The 25,149-nt window shown below is 44.0% G+C and overlaps 1 protein-coding gene across 1 annotated transcript in view; it reads right to left on the reverse strand.

Moving 5' to 3' along the window:
- The window catches only part of GRXCR1 (glutaredoxin and cysteine rich domain containing 1), a 116,555-nt gene that overhangs the window by 32,997 nt on the left and 58,409 nt on the right, over nt 1-25,149 (reverse strand). The window contains exon 2 of the mRNA XM_055341855.1: nt 16,977-17,219. Within this exon, the coding sequence (XP_055197830.1) occupies nt 16,977-17,219 (243 nt within the window). The remainder of the gene's footprint in view (nt 1-16,976; nt 17,220-25,149) is intronic.

The following is a 25,149-nucleotide window of genomic DNA, read 5'->3' on the forward strand; positions in this document are numbered from 1 at the left end:
AGAAAGAAAGAGAAGGAGTAGAAAGAGAAGGAGGAGGAGAAGAAGGAGAAAGAGAAGGAGGAGGAGGAGAAGAAAGAGAAGGAAAAGGAGGAGAAAGAAAAGGAGGAGGAGGAGAAGAAAGAAAGAGAAGAAGGAGAAAGAGAAAGAGGAGGAGGAGAAGAAGGAGAAGGAGGAGAAGGGAGAAGGGGAGGGGGAGGAGGAAGACCTTTGAAAGGGTCTTTACTTCCAAGCCCAGCTCAGCCGCCAGCTAAATGCAAGGGACTGAGCAGCCCCAGCAGATGCCACTTGGAGCAGAAGAATCACCCTGTTGAGTACACTCAACCCATAGAATTTTGACACACAATGAATTGCTGTTTTCAGTCACTCCCCTTCGGGACACCTTGTCACAAGGAGGTTGCTAACTGAAACACGGCCGACGCTGTAGTCATGACTACATGACTGTAGGTGACTCAGAAGCAACCATGTCTGTGAGCTTGTACATTCTACTCTCCTGTTCCCGCCTTTGCCCACTGTATAGACTTCTAGCCCACTTGAAAGACCCAACTAAGCATTTCCTCTTCTAGGAGGCCTTCCCAGAATATCTCAGCCCATTACCCGTGATGCCCCCAGATGTAGTAATGCACCGACGTAGCACATACTCTTTGCACTCGGCCTGCACGCTGAGGGACACGTTCGTTGCCACGTCCACCTTCACACCGTGAGCTCCTGTGGGCACAGCCTGTGTTGTTAGCATTTCCATATTTCCATTGCTTAAAACAATACCTAAAAAATAATCCTATGAAGGAGAAAGGATCGTTCCACTCTTACATATATGGAAGCCGATATATACAGTGCTAAGGTGATGCACTCAAGGTCACTCAGAAAGTTGAAATACAGAGTACGAAAGAGTGAAATTCTGTGAGCTCAAGAAGTGTTTCCAGATAACTCCGTCTTTCATTGATCTTTTTCTCCTCTTAAGTCCTATAGCACTTACATCCCCCAAAAACTATCCCTATGGAACAAAGAATACTCTTGTCTTCAGACTCATGGCAAGTTTCTGGCAGGCCAACGCCACAGTTTATATTGCTACTGAATCCTCCGAAAACCCTGGTATAGCACATGATAGGTTCTCATTCATTTATTAGCAGGTTGTTTCAAAAGTATTAAACTAGTCAACGATAAAGAGAGGTTCAGGAAAATGTGTCAAGTATTTTTCTAAAAATAGAAATACACTCAAACATCCTATATTTTCAACCCCAATTTATTAGACTATGAAGTGCAACACATTTTTAAAATATATGTTTTAAAATAAAATAAATGTCTTTGAACACAGGGAAAAGAATGCTCTTGAATGACTATTCACTGTGAATAATCTCCTTTTCACTGGAGTTCTGTTCTACCCAGAGTGAAAGAGGAGACTGAACCGGGCAATCTTCAGGAAAGCTCATACCGTTATTTTTGTTGTGTCCCTTGGGTGAGAAGGGACTGAGATTTGGTGTCATTTCTGCGTCAGTGCTGTCAACCAGCAACAGAATAAAACTGATTTATTTCTCATTTTGACTCTTAAAAAAAAATCTGAAAATTTAGATCTTACCCTTTATTCCCCCGGGGACAAAACACACTAGACAGAGAGGAGCCAGGATTCTCAGCAAGCATTCCGGTAGCCGGGACAGCCCATGTCCCTCTCACCCACTATTTACTGCATGTTCAAATTCTCCTGACTCACTCAAGGTCAAACCAAATTACTGAAGTGCAGACTAAGGTCATTTCAAGTCCAAAACTGTGTGACACCGGAGGACTCAGTGAAAAGAGCAAGGAGGGACCGTCCTGCCCTCGGTGGGCACTAATGCCTTCGGGGCTTCTGACTTGTCAGCCACAGAGGGCCGGACACCACCAGCCAGAGCTGGGCTGTGTGTCATACAAACTGTGTCCTTAGGTAACTCTACTTTAATTCTGTTTTATGGAGCTCTAAGTCGGTCTGTTACTCCTTCAGGAAAGCCCAGTGAGTCCCTAGAACTCCTTTATCCCGCATTTCACCCCCTAGATCTCTCCCAGAACTCAGCCGAATCACACAAAGATGTTCACAAGTGGGGCACCTGGGTGGCTCAGGGGGTGAGGCATCTGACCTTGGCTCCGATCATGATCTGGGGGCCTGGGATCGAGCCCGGAGTTGGGCTCTGTCCTCAGTGGGGAGTCTGCTTGTCCCTCCCCCTCCCCCTGCTCATGCTCATTCTCGTTCTCTCTCTCTCTCTCTCATAAATATAAATAACGTCATTTTAAAAAGAAAAAGATGGGGATCCCTGGGTGGCACAGCGGTTTGGCGCCTGCCTTTGACCCAGGGCGTGATCCTGGAGACCCGGGATCGAATCCCACGTCGGGCTCCCGGTGCATGGAGCCTGCTTCTCCCTCTGCCTGTGTCTCTGCCTCTCTCTCTTTCTCTCTCTCTCTCTGTGACTATCATAAATAAACAAAAATTTAAAAAAAGAAAGAAAAAGATGTTCACACGTTAGGCATTCTGCTATATTTTTCTCTAGAAATCTCTTATGCTGGGAACACACGTGGCACAGAATTAGGGGCACATTCCCACCACTTCTGATTAAAATATCATGCATTTTGCAGAGCATAGCTCAAATGCTGTCTCCAGCTTAGAACCTTCCCTCGTTGCCTGGGTTGAAATGCGTCTCTCGTTCTCTAAACTTTTACAATTAGCTTAGCACTTAGCACAGCTAGCTCGGGGTGACATAGCATGTGTCCTCCTCACTCCCTTCTCCCCCTCACACGCATCTCTTACATTTGGAGCATTAGATGGCAAGGACTGTGCATATAAAATCTTTGAACCCCTGGAACATTGCACAGTGCTTTGTACACAGAGGGTGCCCAATGTTTGCTCCATGACTGTTCACTTTATTCCTTCTGGGATTTTCAGGATGACAACTTTTACGAGAGCCTGGAGGTCATGCAAAGAGACTAATCCAGACCCATGCCACCTATTATAGATCACGACTCCCACCCTGCATTTTAAGGAATATGACTCAAGTTCCAAAAAAAAACACTGAATTTTTTTTTTTTATTATTATTTCAAATCTTTCAACAGAAATTATAGATGGAATACTACAAAATGTGTGGACTGGAGGGTGCGTTGCAAGGAGAGCTTGAAACCCTTCCCGCTCACACTATCCAGAGGGTTCCCCTTAAGGAAATGTTGAAGGAATGTCTGGGGTAACACAGAGGACACTCTGATAATCACTAATTCTGACCCACCTCCTCAGATTCTGAAATAGGCCACAGGAGTCAGAGAGTTGTCCAAATCACAACCAATGGATGAACCCTGGCCCCTGGGGCCACTGCCCCTTATTGATTTCCTGCAGGATGAACTTCATGACACCCAAAGAGGCAGCCCCGGGGCAGCTCTTGCCCCAGCATTTCAGGGCTTGTTGTTAGACAGGTACTTCGCTTCATTTTATTCATTCTATTGATTCTTTGAATCTAATCCAGAGAATAAACAGCACCAGGACCAAACATATGGTGGAGTCTTTAGCTTAATTTTTGTTTTTGGAGAGAGAAGCATCTTGGGCTGAGTTCCACCAAGCTGGGAGTACAAGGAGTGATTAAAACCACAACACAACACAAGGTATCCTAATCCTACCTGAACATAAGGAAGCCTGCCACTTGGCGCAGGAGCTATTTACTTTGTCAAATCCCCATGTGCGATGTTTGCTCCATTGTAATCATATATAATATCATGGTAACAAACTAGATGTTTATAGAAAAATAGGTCCTAAGGGCTAGAAACTCTCAGAGAAAATACATGCAGTTTAATTTTATTTTTTCCATTCAAAATATAAAGGAATGGTGTGTTTGATTTAGGGTTAGGCCCCCAAAATGTATTTATTACATGTAAGTTTTTGAATACTCAATTTAAAATTGTTCTGATATTTTTTTTCTTTTCCTAAAAGGAAATCTGGATTTGAAACTTTGCTTATTATCCATGTATTTAAGACACTTAACTTTAATTGAGCTCATTTATCCTACTATATATTCAGTCTATTTTCTTATATTGTGAGAGCCCTCTGGTGGTTGAGAGAACACTAAATCTCTATGCTCATGAGAAGAGGAATAGTTCATTACCAACCAAAGCTTTTCTTTACTGAGATACTGGTTTCAAGTTCTATTAGAAATGAATGCTCATTAAAATTTCTATTAGCTTTCACCTACTCAAAGAATAGTATATTATTTTTTTGCATTTTCTAAGATTAAAAAAAAGATCTTAAATGCTTACATTATGTCTTTAAATCCAAATAAGAAAACACTGATTATGCACAAATATATTTTCTTTTCAATCAGATTGGGGATAGTTTGCAATTTACATCTAAATTGAGATACAGGCAAATTGGCTCTTGGAGCCCTTTATTAGGTGGGGTACTCTATGTCCTCTTTTAACGTGTGGCCAAGTCACAAACAGACACAGCTCTTTTATATTTCCACAGAGCCTAGGTCCATTGCACCAAATTTAAGACTTCGGTTTTGACATATTATGCAAGTCACTAAACAACAAACTTACCAGACACTTTATAAGTATCTTGCCATACAGAGAATTAATTACAGGAGGCAAAACTAGAAGGAGTGAAGTCTTGATCACGTGAGACAATTCATTGAAATTTGTGAAATGACAAAGCCCTGATATATATAAATATATATAACATATATGTATATGGGTAAAGCTGCTCCTTGGGCCTATAATTTAAGAATACCCAATGCCTGCATGCTCTCTTTTTAACTGACTCTAAGTTTTGGGAGTGAAAGTTGAATAGGACATAAACAGGTATCAACGTACTTACTGCTATATGACTCTTCATCTCACTGATTTAAGTGTGGCACCAAAAATATGAGGTGAAAACATTGTACTCATGGTACTTCTGCATTTCCTCTGCAAGAACAGGGTGAGAGCCAAACAAATCAGCAGAGCTGAAAGCAAAGATTTGGTCAATGGACCAAGTATATCACAAGATGTTAGTGGTGATGCTACAGGATTACTGTAGGAATAAGATGATGGTGTGTGACTGTGGAAATTTGAAGAGGGATGGTGCTTTGACTTGGTCCCACACAGCTATGCTTTGAATGCCAGCTGTTACACTAATTTCATGAGCACATGCAGTGTTAAAGCATGATTAACTGACTTTGGCAAATCAAGAGTGTACAATCCTCCAACATGAAAATGTCAGTGAGCACACCTGACCAGCAAAAAGCCAGGATTGATGATGTCAAAGGTCTCTACTTTGGTAGTTTGTTGCAATAATTACCACCAACGTGTCCATGCCTCATTGCACACCACTCTACGACGTGACATTGGTGGTCCTCCAATCAAGAGGTGGAATCTGTTTTCTCCATCTTGAATCTGGGCCTGACCCTCTGATCTGCTCTAGTCACCAGGACAAAAATAACCATCTCACTTAAGCAGAGGTTTTAAGTGTGCGTGAGCTTCAGGGCTTGCCCTCTTTCACTTCTAGGAACCCTTTAGCCACATTGTAGCAAGTTCCAGCTAGGTAACTAAAGAGAAAGAAATCTGAGGAACCAATTTCCATACAAGTGGGACCATCCTAGAGCACCCAGCTCTAGACAAGCCACAAGTAGACCACAAAGAGCAGCCCGGCCCAGCCAACATCACAATCCATACGATAATTATTGTTTTAAGTCACCAAGTTTTGGGGTGGTTTGTTATGTAGCAAAAGCTAACTGATACAGCTTCTTCCATCATAGAGAGCAAAGTTTGACTGTGGTTTGTTCCAGTCCATGACCACATTTCTCTGAAGATGGAATTTTGAGTCACTTGATAAATTCTTTGCTTCCTGATTTAAGGAATGATACAGCACCAGACTGAACTGCTCATAGAAAGAAAATAACTGCAGCCCAGGTGGCTCAGCAGTTTAGCACTGTCTTCAGCCAAGGGTGTGATCCTGGAGACCCGGGATCAAGTCCCGTGTCAGGCTCCCTGCATGGAGCCTGCTTCTCCCTCTACCTGTGTCTTTGCCTCTCTCTCTCTCTCTCTCTCTCTCTCTCTCTCTCTCTTTCTCTCCCCCTCTCTCTGTGTGTGTCTCTCAAGAATAAATAAATAAATAATCTTAAAAAAAGAGAGAGAATGACAGTCATCAAAAATAATGGGCTATATTTCCTCGTTGTCTTAATTATTGCCTACTAACCACACATCCATGGGAAAGGGATCTTGATACCTAACAAAATGGACCTAAATACCACGGGCACAAGGAGTTTATCTTGCAAAATAGTTTGCACGGAAGTTAAGTAAGTATTTTAGTTAGCCTCAGACTCAATATGATCAGTTGTATGGCACAGATGCTTAAAGTAAATGTAAGCTCCATTAATAGAGCCATAGAGATAATGTTCACAGAGATAAGCATCTAAAAGTTTGGCTCTAGTTTTGGGACCTGCACTTAAAGACTAGACTGTGTCCTAAGGAGAATAATTAAGATGTGGACGTTCAGAGAACTGGGAGTTAAGAATAAGAGTTAAAGGAACCATGTAGAAAACCTGCCAACATTTTTGTACACAAAATTATAGTTATGGATGAGGGAACACTTTGAATTTGCATTGTTTTAGGTAGAAGAACCCAGGCCAACAAGTGAAGGAAGTTAGAGGCAGAACTTTCTAATACTTACGGGGGTACTACAACAAAATTGGTTGCCTTGAACCATAGTGAGGTTGTTGTCACAGGATGTGTTCAAATGTTGCTCATCTGTCCTGGGATGTGGTAGAAAGAATTCCTGCACTGACAGTAACACTAGACAAGCTGACATCTAAGGCTCCCTCTAGATCTAAGAGTCTATGCTTCTGTATGACCCTTCTGTGGGCATCTATCTACATTTGTCTTTACAAAATCTCATAACGTAAGTCTTCTGTAGCCTCCTCTTGATCATTGCCCCACCAGTCTCCTGACTTGGTCTTGATCTGAGAGGATATGAGAGAAGAGAGATGCTGACTGGAGAGTGTAAAAAATTGATTCCTTCACCCCCTGCCTCTTACTTGGGCACACGTGTTTAAATGGACTAGCTTTGCTCTAATAATAAAGAAAAAATCAGATGTCACTTTGGGGCATTTTCACATAACAAAATGCTTTCTGAGTTGGATAAAGGTAAAATTGGATTCATTATTAAAAAGAGAAAAAAATCAGTGTCATATTGTAAGGAAATAATTAAGTTGTAGAGTTTTGTATATGCAACTCTTATGTTTCATCTTATGAGAAAATAGGTATGTTGCTAATAATTTTCAAACCTCATATATTATAAACTCTCTAATATGTTGTAGATAGCATTGTTAGCAAAAATATTAAGAACTTATCTGACTTTAAAATGAACAAATATAATGCTATTTAAGTAATTATGTTTAATATTCATGGAAAAGTGACATGAATGAAGATGGAATATCTCTAATAGCCCACATATTGGCTCATAAAACTGAACGGCATTTGGCCTTAATACCTGCATCACATTAAGACCACTACCACTATCCAGAAGCTCAGATGCCGTGCAGCATCTTGTCCCCATGAATCAGATCATTTGGACATTGATGTGTGAAGACGGACTCAGAATTATACTCCACCTTTCCTTCTCTTGTGATTTATTGATCCAACCCCATGTTAATTCTTTTCATTCTACCTATTTCCACCTATCCACCCTAAGTATAAGCTTTATCTAAAGCTTTTGCCTTAACAATATTAGCAGAGGGTTACTTAGAGTACACCATGTCCCAGGTACCGTGAGTCTTTATGCTCATTTAATACTCAAAATACCTCATGTTGTAGGTATTTTATTATTTTCATCTTAAAGAGATTAAATAACTTGACCAACCTTCATTTTCATTCATATGGGGAATATAAGAAATAGTGAAAGGGATTATAGGGGAAAACAGGGAAAATGAGTGGGAAAAATCAGAGAGGGAGACAGAACATGAGAGACTCCTAACTCTGGGAAACAAACAAGGCTTGGTAGAAGGGGAGGTGGGCAGGGGGTGGGGGTGACTAGGTGATGGGCACTGAGGGAGGCACTTGATGGGATGAGCACTGGGTGTTATGCTATATGTTGGCAAATTGAACTTCAATAAAAAATATATATATATTAAAAATTAATATATATTAATATATTTTTTAAAAAAGAAAAAGAACTTACTCTTGTATCCAGATGTCTGCTTCCTCTGTACCTTGCCACTCCTATTTTCCAGGAGGAACTCCCAAATGTAAAAATTAAGATCTCTTAGGATACAATGTAAATCTTGGCAAGAGACTAGATATGAATAAGAGAAAGATGGTGGAGTAAAAGAAAACTGATATTTTAAATCTCAGTGACTGGGAAAATTGTGAAGTCACTAATCAAAACCAGAGAATTGAATTAAGTAACTAATAATGAGGAATCATTCTGTGTTGGTTTTTTTTTTTTTTAATGTTGAGGTAAAATATCTGCAAAAAAAATTTAAAAAAAAGCTTACAAGATTGGAGCTAAAAATAGACTTGAAGCCTGAAAAAAAGAGAAATATTATAATGGATGTAATAAAGAGGGAGAAGGAGATGTCAAGGGGCCTCTTTGGTGAAATTAGAAAGCATTGTAGCAGAGGATCCCTAGGTGGCTCAGCAGTTTAGGACCTGCCTTTGGCCCAGGGCATGATCCTGGGGTCCTGGGATCGAGTCCCACATTGGGCTCCCTGCATGGAGCCTGCTCTCTCTCTCTCTCTCTCTCTCTCTCTCTCCCTCTCCCTCTTCCTCTCTCTCTCTCTCTCAAATAAATAAATAAAATTTAAACAAAAAAGAAAGCATTGTAGCAGTTGGTTATATGGATTCCAATAGAAAACCAACAAGATAATAATAATATTAGAAAATGGGCCTAGATAATGCTGATGATACCAATAATACAACTTTATTGGAAACTTCTTTGCTGTGACTGAGATTTTTCTTCAGTAATACCCTTGGTTATATTGGAGTAAAAGAGCAAAAATAGATGAAGGGGGTTGCATAGGACTGGGAATGGACAAATGTGGAAGCTTAACAGAGCTAGTCCAGCAGGTGATAACAGACTAGGTATTATCATATTCCTGAATAAAGTAAGGTACGGAAACAAGTGAAATCAAAATTGTGACTGTAAACTGAGAGATGTGGAAAAAGGGGAAGGATAGTCATTACCATTGATGGTAGAGCAAGTTTAATGGGTTGATGAGGGGATAGACTGAAGGGCAGAAAAAATCATGGCCACAGCAGGACATTTCTAAAGTTCAAGATCTTGAATGTAGAGCGGTTTCAAGTAATGAAGTAATTCAGGATGTGAATATGCTGGTAAAGAGTGAAACTGAAAGGTATAGAGATGAGGATTAGGAACTTCTCAGCCTTGAGTTTAAAGGGCCCAAGCTCTAGAGTCAGACACACCATATTAGAATCCTGGCTATGCCACTTGTGATCTGAAGGTATTTATAAAGCTTCTCAACTTCCCTAAGCCTTACTTTTCTTTAGGTACAAAATTTGGGGTGGGAGAGATGAGAGTAGTACTATTCACAGCACTATTTTACAATGTGAAAGAGAAAAAGCAGTCAAAAAGCTTGGCAAAGTATATCATTCAAGTTAGCTTTTACCATTATTGTTGTTGTTGCTAATAAAAATGACTCTCAGATATTCAGAAAAGAAGGACAAAGAAGCAATCACACAAGAAAATATTGCTTAATTTAAATTCCAAGAACCTGACTTAAGGCTTTAATTTCAGACTTCTCCATCCCTGTGCTTTCTGTAGTAGAGTGAACAGACCAGAAACAAATCCTTCATGACTTTGAAGAAGGGGGTTTGAAGATTAAACATTTACTTGTCTATTATAAATAAGATCCATGACAATAGGGGTAGATTCAAGTGTTCAAGAGATTCTCATTCCTTCTAGACCTCTAATGAAATTGCTAATGATCAAAATGGCCACAAATGGATAAAGATGACTTCTAAAAGAGAGAGAGAGAGAGAGAATAAAGATTTAAATTCATTGATTCCATAATTAAACACTACAATATCAAAATGAGCTATGATTGTACATATTTGTGATGAAGTGGGTCACATTACTAAATAAAATCTTCAAAAACAACCAAGAAGTGGAGTACACTCCAGAAGACACCATCTCCAAAGTACTCCTTTTAATGAAAAGTTAGTCACCTAGGGATAAATTCTCAGAAAGCCCTGATACTGTAAAGAAGATTGTATACATGTATAATTAGAAGGTCTATAACTTTCATCAGATTTTCAAAGAAGAATATGACTCCAACATTTAAAAACCACTTCTTGGGGCACCTGAGTGGCTCAGTATGTTAAGTGTCTGACTTGGGCTCAGGTCATGATGCCAGGGTCCTGTGATCAAGCCCCATGTCAGGCTCCCTGCTCAGTAGGGAATCTGCTTTTCCTTCTATATCTGTGTGCTCTCTCCCTCTCTCAAATACATAAATAAAATCTTTAAAAAAAACGCTTCTCATATGTATACGGTAAATATTTTCAAGAGGTTCAAAATGGAATGTTTTCAAAAGCTAACAAAACATTTAACTTTACATTGATTGCATTGATGATTTGTAACACTAGTTATTATCTCATATCATAACACACTCCCATAAAGAAACCAAATTTACCAAAGATTCCCCACGAGTCCTCCTACCATCTTTGTGACTCTCATTAATAGAGTAAATGCTAGGAATTTGTCTAGTTCAAGGAAAGAATTAGTGTGAAACACAAAGCATAGAGGAGTTTATTCTAGGCAACTACTCAAAAAGAAGTTTTTTTTTTTTAAGATTTCATTTACTTATTTGAGAGAGAGAGAGAGCCCAACAGTAAGCAAGAGAGAGAGCATGAGTGGAGGGAGGGGCAGAGGAAGAGGGAGAGGCAGACTTGATAGCCATGATTACTCTTTTCTTCTTAAAAAAAAAAAAACTAATGTTTTTTTTTCTTCAACATATCAGTGTGTCCCTCTGGAAGATCACAATTCTCGCCTACTTTGCAGCAAAAGGTGAACCATAAAATGCAAATGAAGGTTCGATGGGATTTCTGGAAGAGCTCTTTAGAAGGGAGCTCTGTTGGACAGAATGCACTTCTCTTTCCTCTTTTCCTGCTCATATTCTTTTTGCCTGAAATGCAGGTATGATGTCAAGAGTTTCAACAACCACCTTGAACCTTTGGGACACCTCAAAGATAGAAAATATGTGCTAAGAATAATAGCAATACTATAAAACAGAAAAAGGCCCAAGGTGAAACCATGAACTTTATGCCCCACATGGAGCATCTTCCTATACAGTTTTTATGTGAGAGAAAAAAGAAAATAAAACTCCCAATTTTTAAGGCTTCAGAGTTTGTTGCTGTTTTTTGCTTAGGGATTATTTTATGTGTAGAAAGAATCACTGCCACTCAGAAAAGAATGTAATTCACAACTACCATAGACAACCAGCCTGAAAATCCCACTTTGCTTTGTTATATTGCCTAAAAGTGGACCAAATGCTGATTCATTTTGATAAACAATGACTTTCAGTAGGGTTGTTTGCATGATATTGGACATTAGGCAACAATGAACTATGATCTCTGAGGGGCAGGATATAAATGAGGTGAAGGGAAATCCAAACACCTTGTTTGAGGAAATAAACTTAAAAACCCAGAAGACTAAGATGGCTAGAGTTTATAGGATAAAGTACTAGAAAGTAAAGAGTTTCATGGAGAACTCTTAGAGATGTGCAGAGAGCCCAGCTTGTATCCCACAGAGTACTGATCAGCACATGCATGTAAGAAAACTACTGGTGGCCAGCAAAAGAACCTGAGAAGATTAAAAGGGACAGTACCTAGGGATAGGGCTGAGGAGGGTGCCTGCTCCACATCAGCCAGACTGGGAATCTTTATGATCAATGAGGCATTAGATAAATATCCCACAATATTATGCCTCCACACTGGGGAATAATTAGCTTTGGACTAAACACCAATCTGGCTTTGTCTAGAAACTCTTAAAAACAAAACACCAAAGAGCAAACTTTTTCCAAGTAATTGCATCCCAGTGAAAACTTTTGCATATTATGGAATTTGATCTGGTTGGCAAAATCCAACAAAAAATGACCAGAGAAAGAAGTAGAAAATATGACTCACGATGAGGAGAAAAATCAATCGAAACCAACTGAGAATTGACACAGATATTAGAATTGTTAGACATAGACAAGGAGTTTAAAAATCCAGTTTCTCAAACCCAGTGATAAAAAGAAAAATCTTAAGAGCAGCAAGGGGATGGAGAAGACACACATACGGAGGAACAAGGTAAGGATGAAAGCATATGGTTTATCAGAAGTAATGCAGATGGGAAGACACAGGAGCAAGTCTCTTAAGCTCTGAAAAGAAATTAAAAAAAAAAAACTTTTGAAACTAGAATTCTATACCCAGCAAAAATATCTTGTAAAAGACAAAGGTCAGATAAAAACTTCAGATGTAAAAATGCTGCAAGAACTCATCTGCAGCAGACCACATGACAACAGCTGCAAGTCCTTCACATAAAAGGAACATGATGTCAAATGATTTCATGTTCTATACCAAGCAATAAAGAGAATGAGAAATTGAAATTGCAGAAGGTAGAGCACTTCCAAACCCACTTGACGAGGTCGTGGTTACCCTGACCAAAATCAGACAAAGCCATTAATTAGAAGAATAGAAAACTATATTGACAGAAAGATCAATGGTCACCGGGCACCTGGGGTTGGAGGAAGAGACGTACGGCCAAATGGCACGAGGTATATATGGAAAAGCTCTGATCTCAAATGTGTCGATAGATTCACGAGTGCACGTATCTGCTCAAATCCATCAAATTATAAGTTATATGGATACAGTTTATGATATGTAAACTGTACCTCAGTAATCTGTTTATAACAAAACAAAATAAATAAAAACAGTGTATCTGGCCAACACTACAGTATGGCTCACTCAGTAACCGATGCAATCACCTTCTAGGTCGGCTTCCTGTGCTGTAGAGGCTAGAAAGCTACAGACCACAATTCCCATTTTGCCTCCTTGTTTTCACGTGTGACGGATTCAGTGATCACAGATACATTCACCCAAGACTTTTCTTAGGAACAGAATTATGTAGAAAAAGGGGCAGAGAACAAGTCATCGGTTTTGCCATAGAGGCTCAGAGACAGCATTTCTAGAGCCAGCCACTTCCTGATTTCAGCAGGGGCTTCCAGGATGGCCCATTTCTGCAGAAAGTTTTGCAAGTTGTCCCTAAAAACATGCTCAGAGTCTATATTTCTAGGGTATAAACTACCTGGGCTCAATCACAATTCTTTCATTCTTAAACTGGGGGGGGAGGGGGAATCAACAATTTCAAAGGATATGGAATTCTCAAGCAGTCACAGCTCAGCCTCAGCTAGTTTAAAACATCTGTCTGGGGATCCCTGGGTGGCTCAGTGGTTGGGCACCTGCCTTCGACCCAGGGTGTGATCCTGGGGTCCTGGGATCGAGTCCCACATTGGGCTCCATGCATGGAGCCTGCTTCTCTCTCTGCCTGTGTCTCTGCCTCTCTCTCTGTGTGTCTCATGAATAAATAAATAAAATCTTAAAAAAAAAATCTGTCTGGATCCGCATCCCTTCTATTTCTCTCCATCACCAGAGTCCCCACACTGATTCATTCTATGTGGTTTTTTTATTTCTGTTTTTTGTTTTTGTTTTTTGTTTTTTAGCTCAGTTCCAATGTGGGTTTTATGGGGTTCTATCTACTGTGAATTTTTATGGTTGGTCCAGAATCAAGACAGTACTTCTAACCTATTTCCTACCAGAATTTCTAAGATAATTTATGTCCAGACTGTTGGAACACAATCTTTTTGTGTAAAGATCCACTGATGCCAAAGCAATGGGACAACTGCTCTGAGCCAGCATCAGGTTGAACTTGCTTCCCCACCCTCCAACCCTCTGAGGCCCCAACTCCCTCCTCCTCCCTCCCTCCCCCCATGGAACAGGGCAGTGGAGACTTGTTTTCTTTTTTTTTCTTTTTTTTTTTTTTTTGAGACTTGTTTTCTAAAGTAATTTCTTTCCCTTGAGTGTTTCAGCGCTTCTATCTTTACACAGAAGTTTGGCTGGGAATGTAAAAAGAGCTCAGTGTTCTGGTCGATCCTTTTGTTCTTGCCCATTGAACTCTGTTGTCTTGCCCTCGGTGAAGATAACCGAATTCCTTTGGTACCATCTGTCCTTGAGGCTGGCAGCAATGATGGCAGGAAATAAGCAAGCTGCAAAATGGTCTCATGCTCTCCCCCTTCCATGTCACTGCCTCCGGAGGCCCGTTTCTGTCTCTATCTACCTCGTTCTCTGGCCCTCTCTAGCTCTTGCTCTCTCCCTCCTTAAAAAAAAAAAAAAAAAAAAAAGGTTGTATCGCACCAGGTGATGTGCACATCTTGATTTTTCTCACTCATCTGAATTTAAACTAAATCAAATGGTTTCATGGGAGTGTTTAAAACACCACAGATGTTAAGGAAATTAACAATATCACCAGCTTCTGTTCCTTCCTAAAAATTATGCTTCAACATGTGCCAAAACCCAGCAGAGGGCATCCTTCCATTTCAGATGAATGGATACTGCAGGGGATGTATTCTAACCCTTTACAACTCTACACGGGGATGTAAAGAAAAGCACTTCTGTAGTAGGGGGTGGAATTGTTGTAGACGTCGTTGTCAGGAGTGTTTACCTCCATTTCACATTATAGATTTAGAAGCAATTCTCCTTTTACAAGGAAAAAAAAGAGAAAAAGAAAAATCTCCATCTCTGGTCTCTTTCCCAGATTTGAGGCATTAGCTTCAAATTGCAGAAGCCACACGGTAGCACCTGTGTGGTCCTTCCTTCTCTAGGCTACCGTGTGCTAAAAAAGTAATCACGGAGACAAGGAGAATGAATCCACACCCCACCTCCCGGTCTGTGGCGCTCTCCCTCTATCCATCAGACGGGAAGAAAAATATCACTACTGCCTGTTAGACTGTCTTGAAGCAGAAAGAAGGGAAGTGTGGTCAGAAGCCGTGTATCAGCTAAGGCCCAACCACATTACCCCCGCGTCACCCACTATATTTGGTTGGGCAGTTTCACAGAGATTAGAATTCCACGATGGGAACTATCTTACATCATAATTCTTCCGGAGTTCAAAGGCAAATGAGCACAGCCCTTATCAGTGATTTGTCCCTGGTGCGGGTGAGTTTATCAGATCCTTTCCTGGTGGAAGAAACGTCCCAGGGAGAGAAGGAAAGAATGTGAGAGGACAACACAGCATGACTCTTGGACCCGTACGTCTCTGAGCGCTCTACGCCCAACCATGTCTCAGATTTTAAGACCATATCAGCAACATATCTGAGATCCCTTTCTCTGAGATGATGACAAAGACTGGAGATCCGGGGGGTGGGACAGAACCAGCTTTGAATCCCGGGCCCATCACTTGACAGCTAACGCGACCTGGAGCAAAGTGATTCATGTTGTCTTTGGCAAAACAAGGAGAACAGTTGTTACTGTTCATTAAAGACCCACTTTGTTCCAGGCACAGGAACGGAGCGCTTCTCTACAAGGTATATGTGGTGCAGTCCTCACAATCAGCCTGTGGAAGTAGCGCTATTATCGCGCTCCTTTCGCAAACGAGAGAACCAAGGCACAGAGTGATTTATGAGTTTGCCCAGGATCCCACGCAAGTATCAGAGTGGGAATGAGGAACAAGGCTGCCTTGCCTCTTGACCGGTGGAGCAGAGAGCTGCTCCCTAAGGCCATCCTGGGGATTCGAGGACATGAGGGTGTAAAGCAGAGCGTGCAGCACAGTGACGTTATTGCTACTATCATCATGAGTCTGTCGTCATCACCACCACCACTGTTACAGTTTTCTGGGACCTGGGGGTACCTGCGGATATATAATAAAAGAGGCTCGGAGCTGCACATCAAAATCCGTCGGCTTCAGAAAGTAGTCTGTGTCCAGCTCAAATTCAAGGAGAGGCTGCAGAAGGCATCGCTAGTGGTCCTGGCTTCTGTGCCTCTATCTCTCCCTCCGATGACAGGCTGCCTCTGACAGCGATGGCTCCACTCAGGAGAGAACAGTCGCCCTCTAACACAACGGGAGCACGTCCTGCTCTGGATCGTTTTCTGGCCTCCCCCAAAAGCTGCAAGTCAAGACCAAATGCAAAACAAAGCCAAGATCCAAATACCCATCTGCCATTTGAGAGGCAGCTCTTTGTTCTCTGATAAGTGACCTGGGGGAGCCGGCCTTGCCCCCTCGAACACCGGCATCCCTGGGCTCTGTGTGCTCACCTTTCCTCACGTGTGTCCTCCAGGGCCCTCTTCTCGGGCTTCGTAGCCACTGAGTGTGTTGGGAGATCAATGGGGGTTCATTTTGCCAACAGTATTATTCAAAGAGAAATGAGGCAGTCCTGTTTCCCCGCTGCTCTGGGAGCTTCCCCTGTTTACCACAGGCCTGGATTTGGGCCTCATGCTGCCAAATTACAAAAATCTAGAATAGTTTTAAACAACAAGCAGCTAAAATTCTGGCTCCGGGCCCCATTTCTTATTGATTTTGCCTTGGGACCGCCATCTTGGTTTCCTTAGGTAGGAAGCTGAGTGTTGGGTGACGGACGTAAGAGAATTCACAAATGCGTATCTTATAAATATTCCATTTTTCTCGTGTGCACTAAAAAATAGTTTTTATTTCGCACATCAAGCTTCATAATGTGAAGCTCAAGTCAACTGAACATGTGAAAAATGTCTTCCTATTAAAAAAGGCAATTTCATGCTGATTTTATCTCACCATGCTTCTGTGGGGATGAACGCTGTTAGCAACACATCATTTGGGCTAGAAATAAGTGCTTCCATCCCTTTGCTTTGAACTCCAAAAAATAGCAAATGTCCTGGGAATTATATTGCAAGTGGCCTCGTCATAGGCTTATAGATTTCTAACAGCACCGGTCGGGTTCAATAAAAAGGAGATTTTCCTTAGTAGAGTACTTACCCCAAGGTAATGGCCATCGATGAACACAACGGGGAGGGAAGGGGCTTCCGAGACACGCCGGCACCGCTCATCTAACTCTTTTCCATAGTCACCATTCAGAGCTATGTTTTTCTCCTCAAATTTTACTCGATGGTTCTGGAAGATCTTTCTAACCAGTTCGCATCTTTCAAAGGTTGTCCGTACCACACGAAGGCAAGTGGTATAAATCACCACACGGTCAAATTCTAGGTCAGCTGATGGTTGCTGAAGGAAGAAGATTGTAGCGTAAACATTTGCATTTGCTTTCTTACGTCTTATCATCTGAGAGACAATTAACATTTTAGTAAGTGTCTTCTACATTAGAGGTATACAATAAAAGTTAAAGAGCCATATTTGTCAATTCTAAGACATGTTTTATGTTAGAAAAATCTGTCCTTGAGAAGGGGATAACAGTCAACGTGATTTAAATGACATAATTTACTTGACAGTGTTTTTTCTGTTCTCAGTGGCATATCAAATAATGGCATATCTGGGGGCCCCTGGAGGGCTCAGTGGTTGAGCATCTGCCCTCGGCCCAGGGTGTGACCCTGGGGTCTTGGGATTGAGTCCTGCATTGGGCTCCCTGCAGGGAGCCTGCTTCTCTCTCTGCCTGTCTGTGTGTCTCTCATGAATAAATAAATAAAATCTAAAACATAATAATAATAATAATAATAATAATAATAATGGCATATCTTAAAATCAATGACGTCTCACGTGGCATACCATATGGTACAATACGGAGCGGCTGGATTATCTTTCTCATGTTTTGTACACATTGTTGCATTACTAAATAGGCCTCATAAACCCAAGAAAAATATGTGACACAACAGTCACAGTTTGCATTTAACCATTTGAAAATCCTTCTCTTCGTCTGCGGGCCACAATTGCCCGGGAATAACACGACGTGTATCAGAGGACTGTTGTGAGGCCTCAGCAGCACAGTGGACGTGCACGCAGCCTGTGGAGTGACCGGGCTCCAACCTTCCATGAGGAGGCTCCGCAAAGACTGAATGACTCAGGGGGATGCAGAGACACCAGCACCATAGCGGGCAGTAGGCCGGAGCCAGGCCTGGAAAGGAAGCAAGGAGACAGGCTCCCTGCACCAGAGGCAAGCACCTCTCTAAAGCAAGGAAAGGTCTCCTCGGGTGTGAGTCTTGCTCTCTCCAGGTCCTGCTACGTCGGAAGTCAGCGGCCACACTCCTGGGACAACCTGCCCATCAGGGATGCTCCTCGTCTGCCCCATCACACTCTTCCTCAAAGGAGACCGAGTGGAATACAAGATGCCATGAGGCCAAGGGACACAGGAGTTTCTCTGGGGCCACACAACCACACGACTTACAAACCCCTTTGAAGTCAAAACGTTGACTGGAAACAACCCCCAAGAGCGAAATACTAGACTCGGAAGGTCCGATACTAAGCTCTACTGCTCTGTATTCAAAGAAATCAGCCCATCAGATGCAGAGATACAGAGAGTCCTAAAAGCCCTAAGTCATAAAGGTGGCAGTGCGATCATCTCCATCTCACTAAGAAAAAGCTCATTTTTCTTTTTACTGATGATAAAATATATTCCTTCCCTCAATAGGGCTCAGAGGCTGAGCTGAAAACCCAGCGACCTGGAGGGGCCAAAGAGGTGTCATAAATGTAGGGCCAGGCCAGGAGTAAAGAGATACCGGTGAGAGGTAGGGAGTCCTCTGAAAGCGAAAAATGTCACTGAGCTTCAGGCCGGCAGGCGTGTTACTCGGCATTGATGGACGCAATTATTTCATTTTTTTATTTTACTTTTCATAGACATAATTATTCTAAATATAAGCTTGAAATTGGATGTTTATGGGAAATCTCCTTTTCTAAATGGCTGCACCTCGTTAAAAATGTGTTGAGACCACGCAGGCTGATATGTTTGCAGGACAAGTTTGGCCAAGACCCTGCTACTGAACGCTGGGCAGAGGGAGCCTCAGGTCCACCTGGACAGTGCCGCTGGCCATCTGCGTGTGTCAGGGAAGCCAGTGAACTCGTAAGCCTCAGTTTTGTCATCTGTAAAATGCAACCCCCCCCCCACCAATGGATTTGTTGAGGAGACTGAGTGACGGAGGTGGCGCCCACAGCTAGCATCGGGCTCGCCTTGTATGCTGCCCTCAGCAGCCGGTGCGAAAGATCCCACTTGGCACGGGGGCAGCTTTTCAGATTAAAAACACAAACAAACAAACAAACAAAAATCAGTGGAAATAATGTTTTAAAATATTTGGTAAGACATCAACGTCCCCCAGGACCAGAGGTGGAAAGCCTAAGGCCCGTTAGCCAACCTCTACGGATCCTCTCCTTGTGCGCAACAAATGCCAGGAATCACTCTGCGCTGTGTCTCTGAAACATGTAAAAATAATAGTAAAAATGATAGTGGGCGGCTCTCAGGTAGCCATGGTGGGCGCCGTTTAATGCAAAGAGTGACAAAACTATCCCTTTCCCTCCCCTTAAGGCTGAGCGTGGCCTGGAAGGAGTGGATCTCCAAGAGTGTCGGATACTAGAAGGACACTGAGTTTTTTGGTTGTTTTGGTTTGAACCTGGGGAGTTTTCAAAAATCCCCCAACCCCAAGCCACATCCGTAACAATTAAGCCAGAATCACCACGGGTGAAATCTCAGAATTGTGAATTTTTTTTTTTAAGTTCCTGAAGGGATTCCAATCTACAGCCAAGCCCCAGCGCTACTTAGGTATGGGTTGGAAATGCAGAATGACAGGCTTCGCCCTAGAGCGACTGAATCAGAATCTGCATTTTTAACAAGTTCTCCGGGGACTTTGGATGCACGTCACATTGTAAGGCGCCCCCGTGCAATCCCGTTGACAACTTGATGTGACAGAGAAACCGGGATTGTGTCCCTTTAAAATAACTGCCAGTCATTCATTCAGTTACTAGAATCATCTATGTTTGCTAACCCTGGCGCCAGGTCCCAGATACACAAGGGCGAGCAAGCAGTATCATTCCCTCACAACCTGAAGCTCATAGTTCAAAAAAAAAAAAAAAAATCACATAAAAAAATTAGATTCACAAGCAGTTAAGTGCTGGAAAGAAAGTGCACAAGTCGTTACGGGAGGCTCTTGGAGTGTGTTCCTTTTCTTGTTTCAGAGGTCGAGAAAGTGTTTTCTGATATTTCTGATATGTCACCAAGAAAGGGTTGGGGAAATTAATTAGGTAAGAGACCGTGGGGAGAAGTATTACAGGTAAGTGCACACATCTTGAGATGGAGGAAGATGGCACGTTTGAGACTCTGATTGAGGGTCTTTTGCTAAAACACAGAGAAAGGGATCCCTGGGTGGCTCAGTGGTTTAGTGCCTGCCTTTGGCCCAGGGCGTGATCCTGGGGTCCCGGGATCAAATCCCACATCAGGCTCCCTGCATGGAGCCTGCTTCTCCCTCTGCCTGTGTCTCTGCTTCTCTCTCTCTCTGTGTGTGTGTGTCTATCGTGAATAAATAAATAAAATCTTTTTAAAAATAAATAAATAAATAAATAAATAAATAAATAAATAAATAAATAACACAGAGAAAGAGAACTAAGGTAGCACTAAAGGAATCTGGACAGGTGCGCGGGGGAGATGCCACGCTGTACGCTGTGCCTGGATAACCACCTTAAGGAGCTTTAACTTCAGCGCAATGGGAAATTCCTAAGGGTTTTTAAGGAAGAAGGGCGGAATTTAGATTTTTTAAAAAGTAAGTGAAGTAGGACCAGTGCGGGTAGTTGCATAGGATGTGCACTGCACCAGCCTCAGGAGTGTCATTATCAGCATGGTCTAAATGAGTGACTCCCTCAGGGCTGCCAAGCTGGGGAGCTGAGCAATACGACCCAGGCCTATTCCCAGCCCTGGGGGCCTGCGAACTGAGCTTGAACACGGATAGAATCAGGGTGGAAAATCTGATTATCTATCAGAGTGACCTATTTTCTGAACTGTTCTAAAAAATAAGACCTTATTGAATGACCTCTTGGTATGACTTAGAAGTAGACCTGCCTAGAGGTAGCAGGCTGAAGGAGGCCTCAAGGTCTTTCCCAGTTTGGTAATACGAATTTAGATGATATTCTTTGGGGGAAAAAAAATCCTCTTCTCCATGCGTTTCATTTCCTTTCCCTCAACAGATCTGTTCAAAGCATATGACCAGAAATCTAAAAATAGCCCCCTGGTGTCCTTCTGGTCCCCGCCGGGGTTACCATGGGGCTGGCGAGGTGTGGGCCTGGTGACCTGGCGGGCAGCCCTTGGGGTCGCGGGCCGTGGGTTTGCATGAGCCCCCCGATGCTAAGGGGGGGCCTCCCCGCCTCTCCAGGCCCCGAAGGCTGAGCCCACCGCCAGCAAGGACCCAGAGACGGGAGCAGCCCGAGCAACTGCAGCCCTCATCTGTCCTGCAGGGGCTGCGGACAGGTGCTGACCTCCAGTCATCGGGGGCCCAGGCGGGCTGGCCTGCTGCAGCTCACCCCGTGGACACGGGTTCAGGCCGAGGAGGGGGGCCACTCTGTGTGTGTGGGGTCGGTGGGGAGCACACGGCACCTGCCTGCAGGGGAAGGGTGGGCAGGGAGCACATGGAGGTCCTGGGGCTGCGGCCTGCAGGGGAAGGGTGGGGGAGCACACAGCTCAGGGCTGTGGCCTGCAGGAGAAGGGCGGGTGGGGAGCACATGGGGGTCCTGGGGCTGCGGCCTGCAGGGGAAGGGGCGGCGGGAACACATGGAGGTCCTGGGGCTGTGACCTGCAGGAGAAGGGGGGCGGGGAGCACATGGAGGTCCTGGGGCTGTGGCCAGCAGGGGAAGGGGGGGCGGGAGCACACAGCTCAGGGCTGCGGCCTGCAGGGGACCTCTCCCCTGGGCCCGGGCCTGCCAGGTCGCGCTAGTGGGAGACACCTGCTGGAAGAGGGGCCTCCAGGCACCCCAGGAATTCAGGCCTTAAACAGAAATAAAACACAAAATAAAAAAGTGACCTTGTAGGTCAGCCGCCTCAGTGCCAGCACCTTTCCCTTCCCGTCACCTCCACTCTGCCCCACACGGCGTCCTGCTTCACTTACACATCGAGAAACCAGGCTCGGCAGGCGAGTGTCCTAAACACGGTGACCCAGGTCGGAGCAAGCCATCCAGAGAACCCGACCCTGATGCACGGGCTCCGCGCTGCGCCTGCTGCACCGGCCCCCGGGGAACCTGTGGCCCAAACACCGAGGCCTGCAGGTTTGTGACTCGGAGGTTTGTGTCTTTACCCAACCAGGCCCCCACGTGTGGTTTAGACTCAAGGAGGAGATCCCTTTGAGACGGGAAGGACGCAGAGATCTTTCCTCCTCGAGCTGGAACCCCAGAGGTGCAGCCGTCAGCCCCGAGCCGCACGGCCGTTGAAGGTACCGGGAGCAGAGGCCTGGTCAGGGCCAGGCTCGGGCCGCGGAGCCGGGCGGCGGGGCCTTGCAAAGGGCACGCGGTTTGGCATCCCTGTGTCCCTGTCCCCGTCCCTCTCCTAAGACACAGACTCTAAAAATAAGTGTCCTACCTAGTAGCCATTGCCTGACGCCTGCGCACATATGCAGCTCCTGGGGCTTTACATGCACGACGTTTGTTTCTGGTGACATGAGGTTTATAACCTACATTTTTCAGGTAAAGAAACTAAAGCTTGGAAGGAACTGGAGGTGCCCCAACACCTCAGAGGAAAGGGAGCGGAACCAGAATTTTCACCCGGGCCTGCCTTCTAAGTCACTGCCATGGGAAGACACCAGATAATCCTCTTAAATCCACCACGGGTGGGCCACGCGGTTCCACAGCGGAGTGGGGGGTAGACCACGGGGTCACAGGGAAGGCCTGGAAATTCCATTACTCATCCCTCTGCTTCCATCCATCCATCCTACCGCTGGCTCCACGCCCCCCCCCCCCCCAAATGGGCCCCATCTCCATAGCCAGCTCTTTCCTTGGACTACCTCGTACCGCTAGACGCTGCACTGTGTTTGGCTGTTGGTTTATTGCCTATTCCACCCAAATAAAAATATGACCCCAACAAAAGTGGGAACTTCGTTTTGCTCATTAGGACCAAGCACCTAAAACACAACCCGGCACATAGCAGATGCTCAGTAAATACCTCCTGGCCTCTTTCCCACACATTGAATAAGAACTTGGTTTGAATCTGCCACCTAATAAGCGGATAATCTTGGACTGGTCATTTAATCTCTTTAAATTTCAGTTTTCTGATCTGTAATATAGGGACGCTCACACCTCCTGCATGAAGGTTAGTGGAGACTCTATGATTTCATGAATAGAAACCCTACCTGGCGGGAAGCCCGTTGCATAGTGAACACTCGCTACATGGCGCCTGTTGATTATTGGTATCAGCATTACCATAAAACGCTTCTGACACCCACCAGCAGCAGCGCTACGCCCCGTCCTTAGGGCCAACTGTGAGACCCAGACGACCCCTCAGTGACCTGAGCCTTCTTGAGCACAGCTCCCTCCCACCACATTCTTTCTCTGTGTAGCTGCATAATGACCCTACAGTATACCCTAGAGGCACGCTGTCCTCGATCTGCCCTGGAGCTAGGACTGTGACCCACGACTATCCTCAGACTTCCCCCGGCGGTCCCCCCCTCTGCTCCCCAGTACTCCCAGCCTGCGGCTACAAAAGCAGGTTTTTATGGGATGTGGGCTTGTGGAGATGTACTCTCGCAGCAGCCCAAGACTTCTGTCCGCAGGCCCCTTAAAAAACCTTTTCTTATCAAGTTGGACTGATGAGGCTTTTTCTCCAGTCTCATGCCTCCCTATGGCTGGTGGAGGGCATTTTGCTCACCCGTCCTATACACGGACCTCCAAGTCCAAATCTACACAAGCCATCAACCTCGTAAGCTCCGAGGCCAAGTTAAACCTCATAATTACACAGCGACCAAACAATAAGTCTCTTCGATGACTTAGATCACCATTCACACTTGTTTGGATGCGCCATCCATTCTAAGAGTGGAAACAACAAAGTGGAGCACATATCTCAGATGCCATACAATTTCTCCTTTTCTAACTTCCAGCACTCCGCGGGGGGCATGAAAAGAAATGCGTGAGCACAGTCGTTGCGCGCAAGGATTTCTGGAGGAAGCGTTTTCTGGGTTTTTAATACTCTAAGATCATGTAAAAAAATGGAATTTCCGGTGCTACCTTAGGGATTATCTGTTTGTCCAAATCAATTACTGAGTTGGCCCAGACATTAATTGAAAAGTCAATGAACCTGATGAATTCTCCATACCACACAAACAAACAACAGAGATTTTTCCAAAAAGTTAAACGGAAGCAATGTTGATTTAACAGCCCATCTGAGTTAATGAAAACGAAGGCGCCCCACACCCCCACCGTGGAGACCTCAGAAAAAAAGGCCATAGCTCTGCCGACATAGCCCTCATCACGCACAAGGAGATTTCCCTTGAAAATCTGGATTTTTGTCTGTTCTTGAAACAACAGAATCTGACAACACTGGTTCTGTTGCATTTCTGGGCAAAAACAGTGACTGAAGCTTGGTGGCAGCTACCCCCCCCCCCCTTAGGGGCACATCTCTCTTGAAGCCACACCTAACAACCATTCCCTCCCATCTAAACAATTTCTTGCATTAAGATTGCTGCATTTCCCCTTTCGACCTGAGTCTGTGTTGCTGCATCTAGTCTCATGAGTCTGTACACACACCTTAAGTGGAGGGAAACTGAGGCTCACGGTTTACTTACTTGAGTCAGCTTTTGGGAGGAAGCCACAGGTAAAGAAGCAACATGTAAAGAAAACTCATCTGGAGCCCATGCTTGGGGCAGCCGTAGAAACTTGGGGAAACCAGTTTACTTTTCTGGAACTAGGTTTTCTCTTCTCTAAGATGGGAATGACTGTAACGCGGCTCACAAAGGAGTTGTAGGGTCATACGTAAAATATGCCTGGAGACGCACTGTAAATTATGATACTTTCAGAACAGCAGCGCTCATCACTGCCCGGTCAGCAGCTGGGAGAAGAGGGAGTGGCCTCTAACGGAAACCACCTTCCTACCAACAAATAAAAGCATCTCCCCCAATAGGAATATTTTGGTTTCTATAGACAGCGCTGCAAATAGGATTCATCGGCATTTGCTATTCCGCTCAACTCGGAGGATAACACTAACGTCAAGGTGAGTGTCCGGATCATCATCACAGTCGGGAGCATC

The sequence above is a fragment of the Nyctereutes procyonoides genome, unplaced genomic scaffold (assembly GCF_905146905.1).
Source record: "Nyctereutes procyonoides isolate TBG_1078 unplaced genomic scaffold, NYPRO_anot_genome, whole genome shotgun sequence".
Lineage (NCBI taxonomy): Eukaryota > Metazoa > Chordata > Mammalia > Carnivora > Canidae > Nyctereutes > Nyctereutes procyonoides.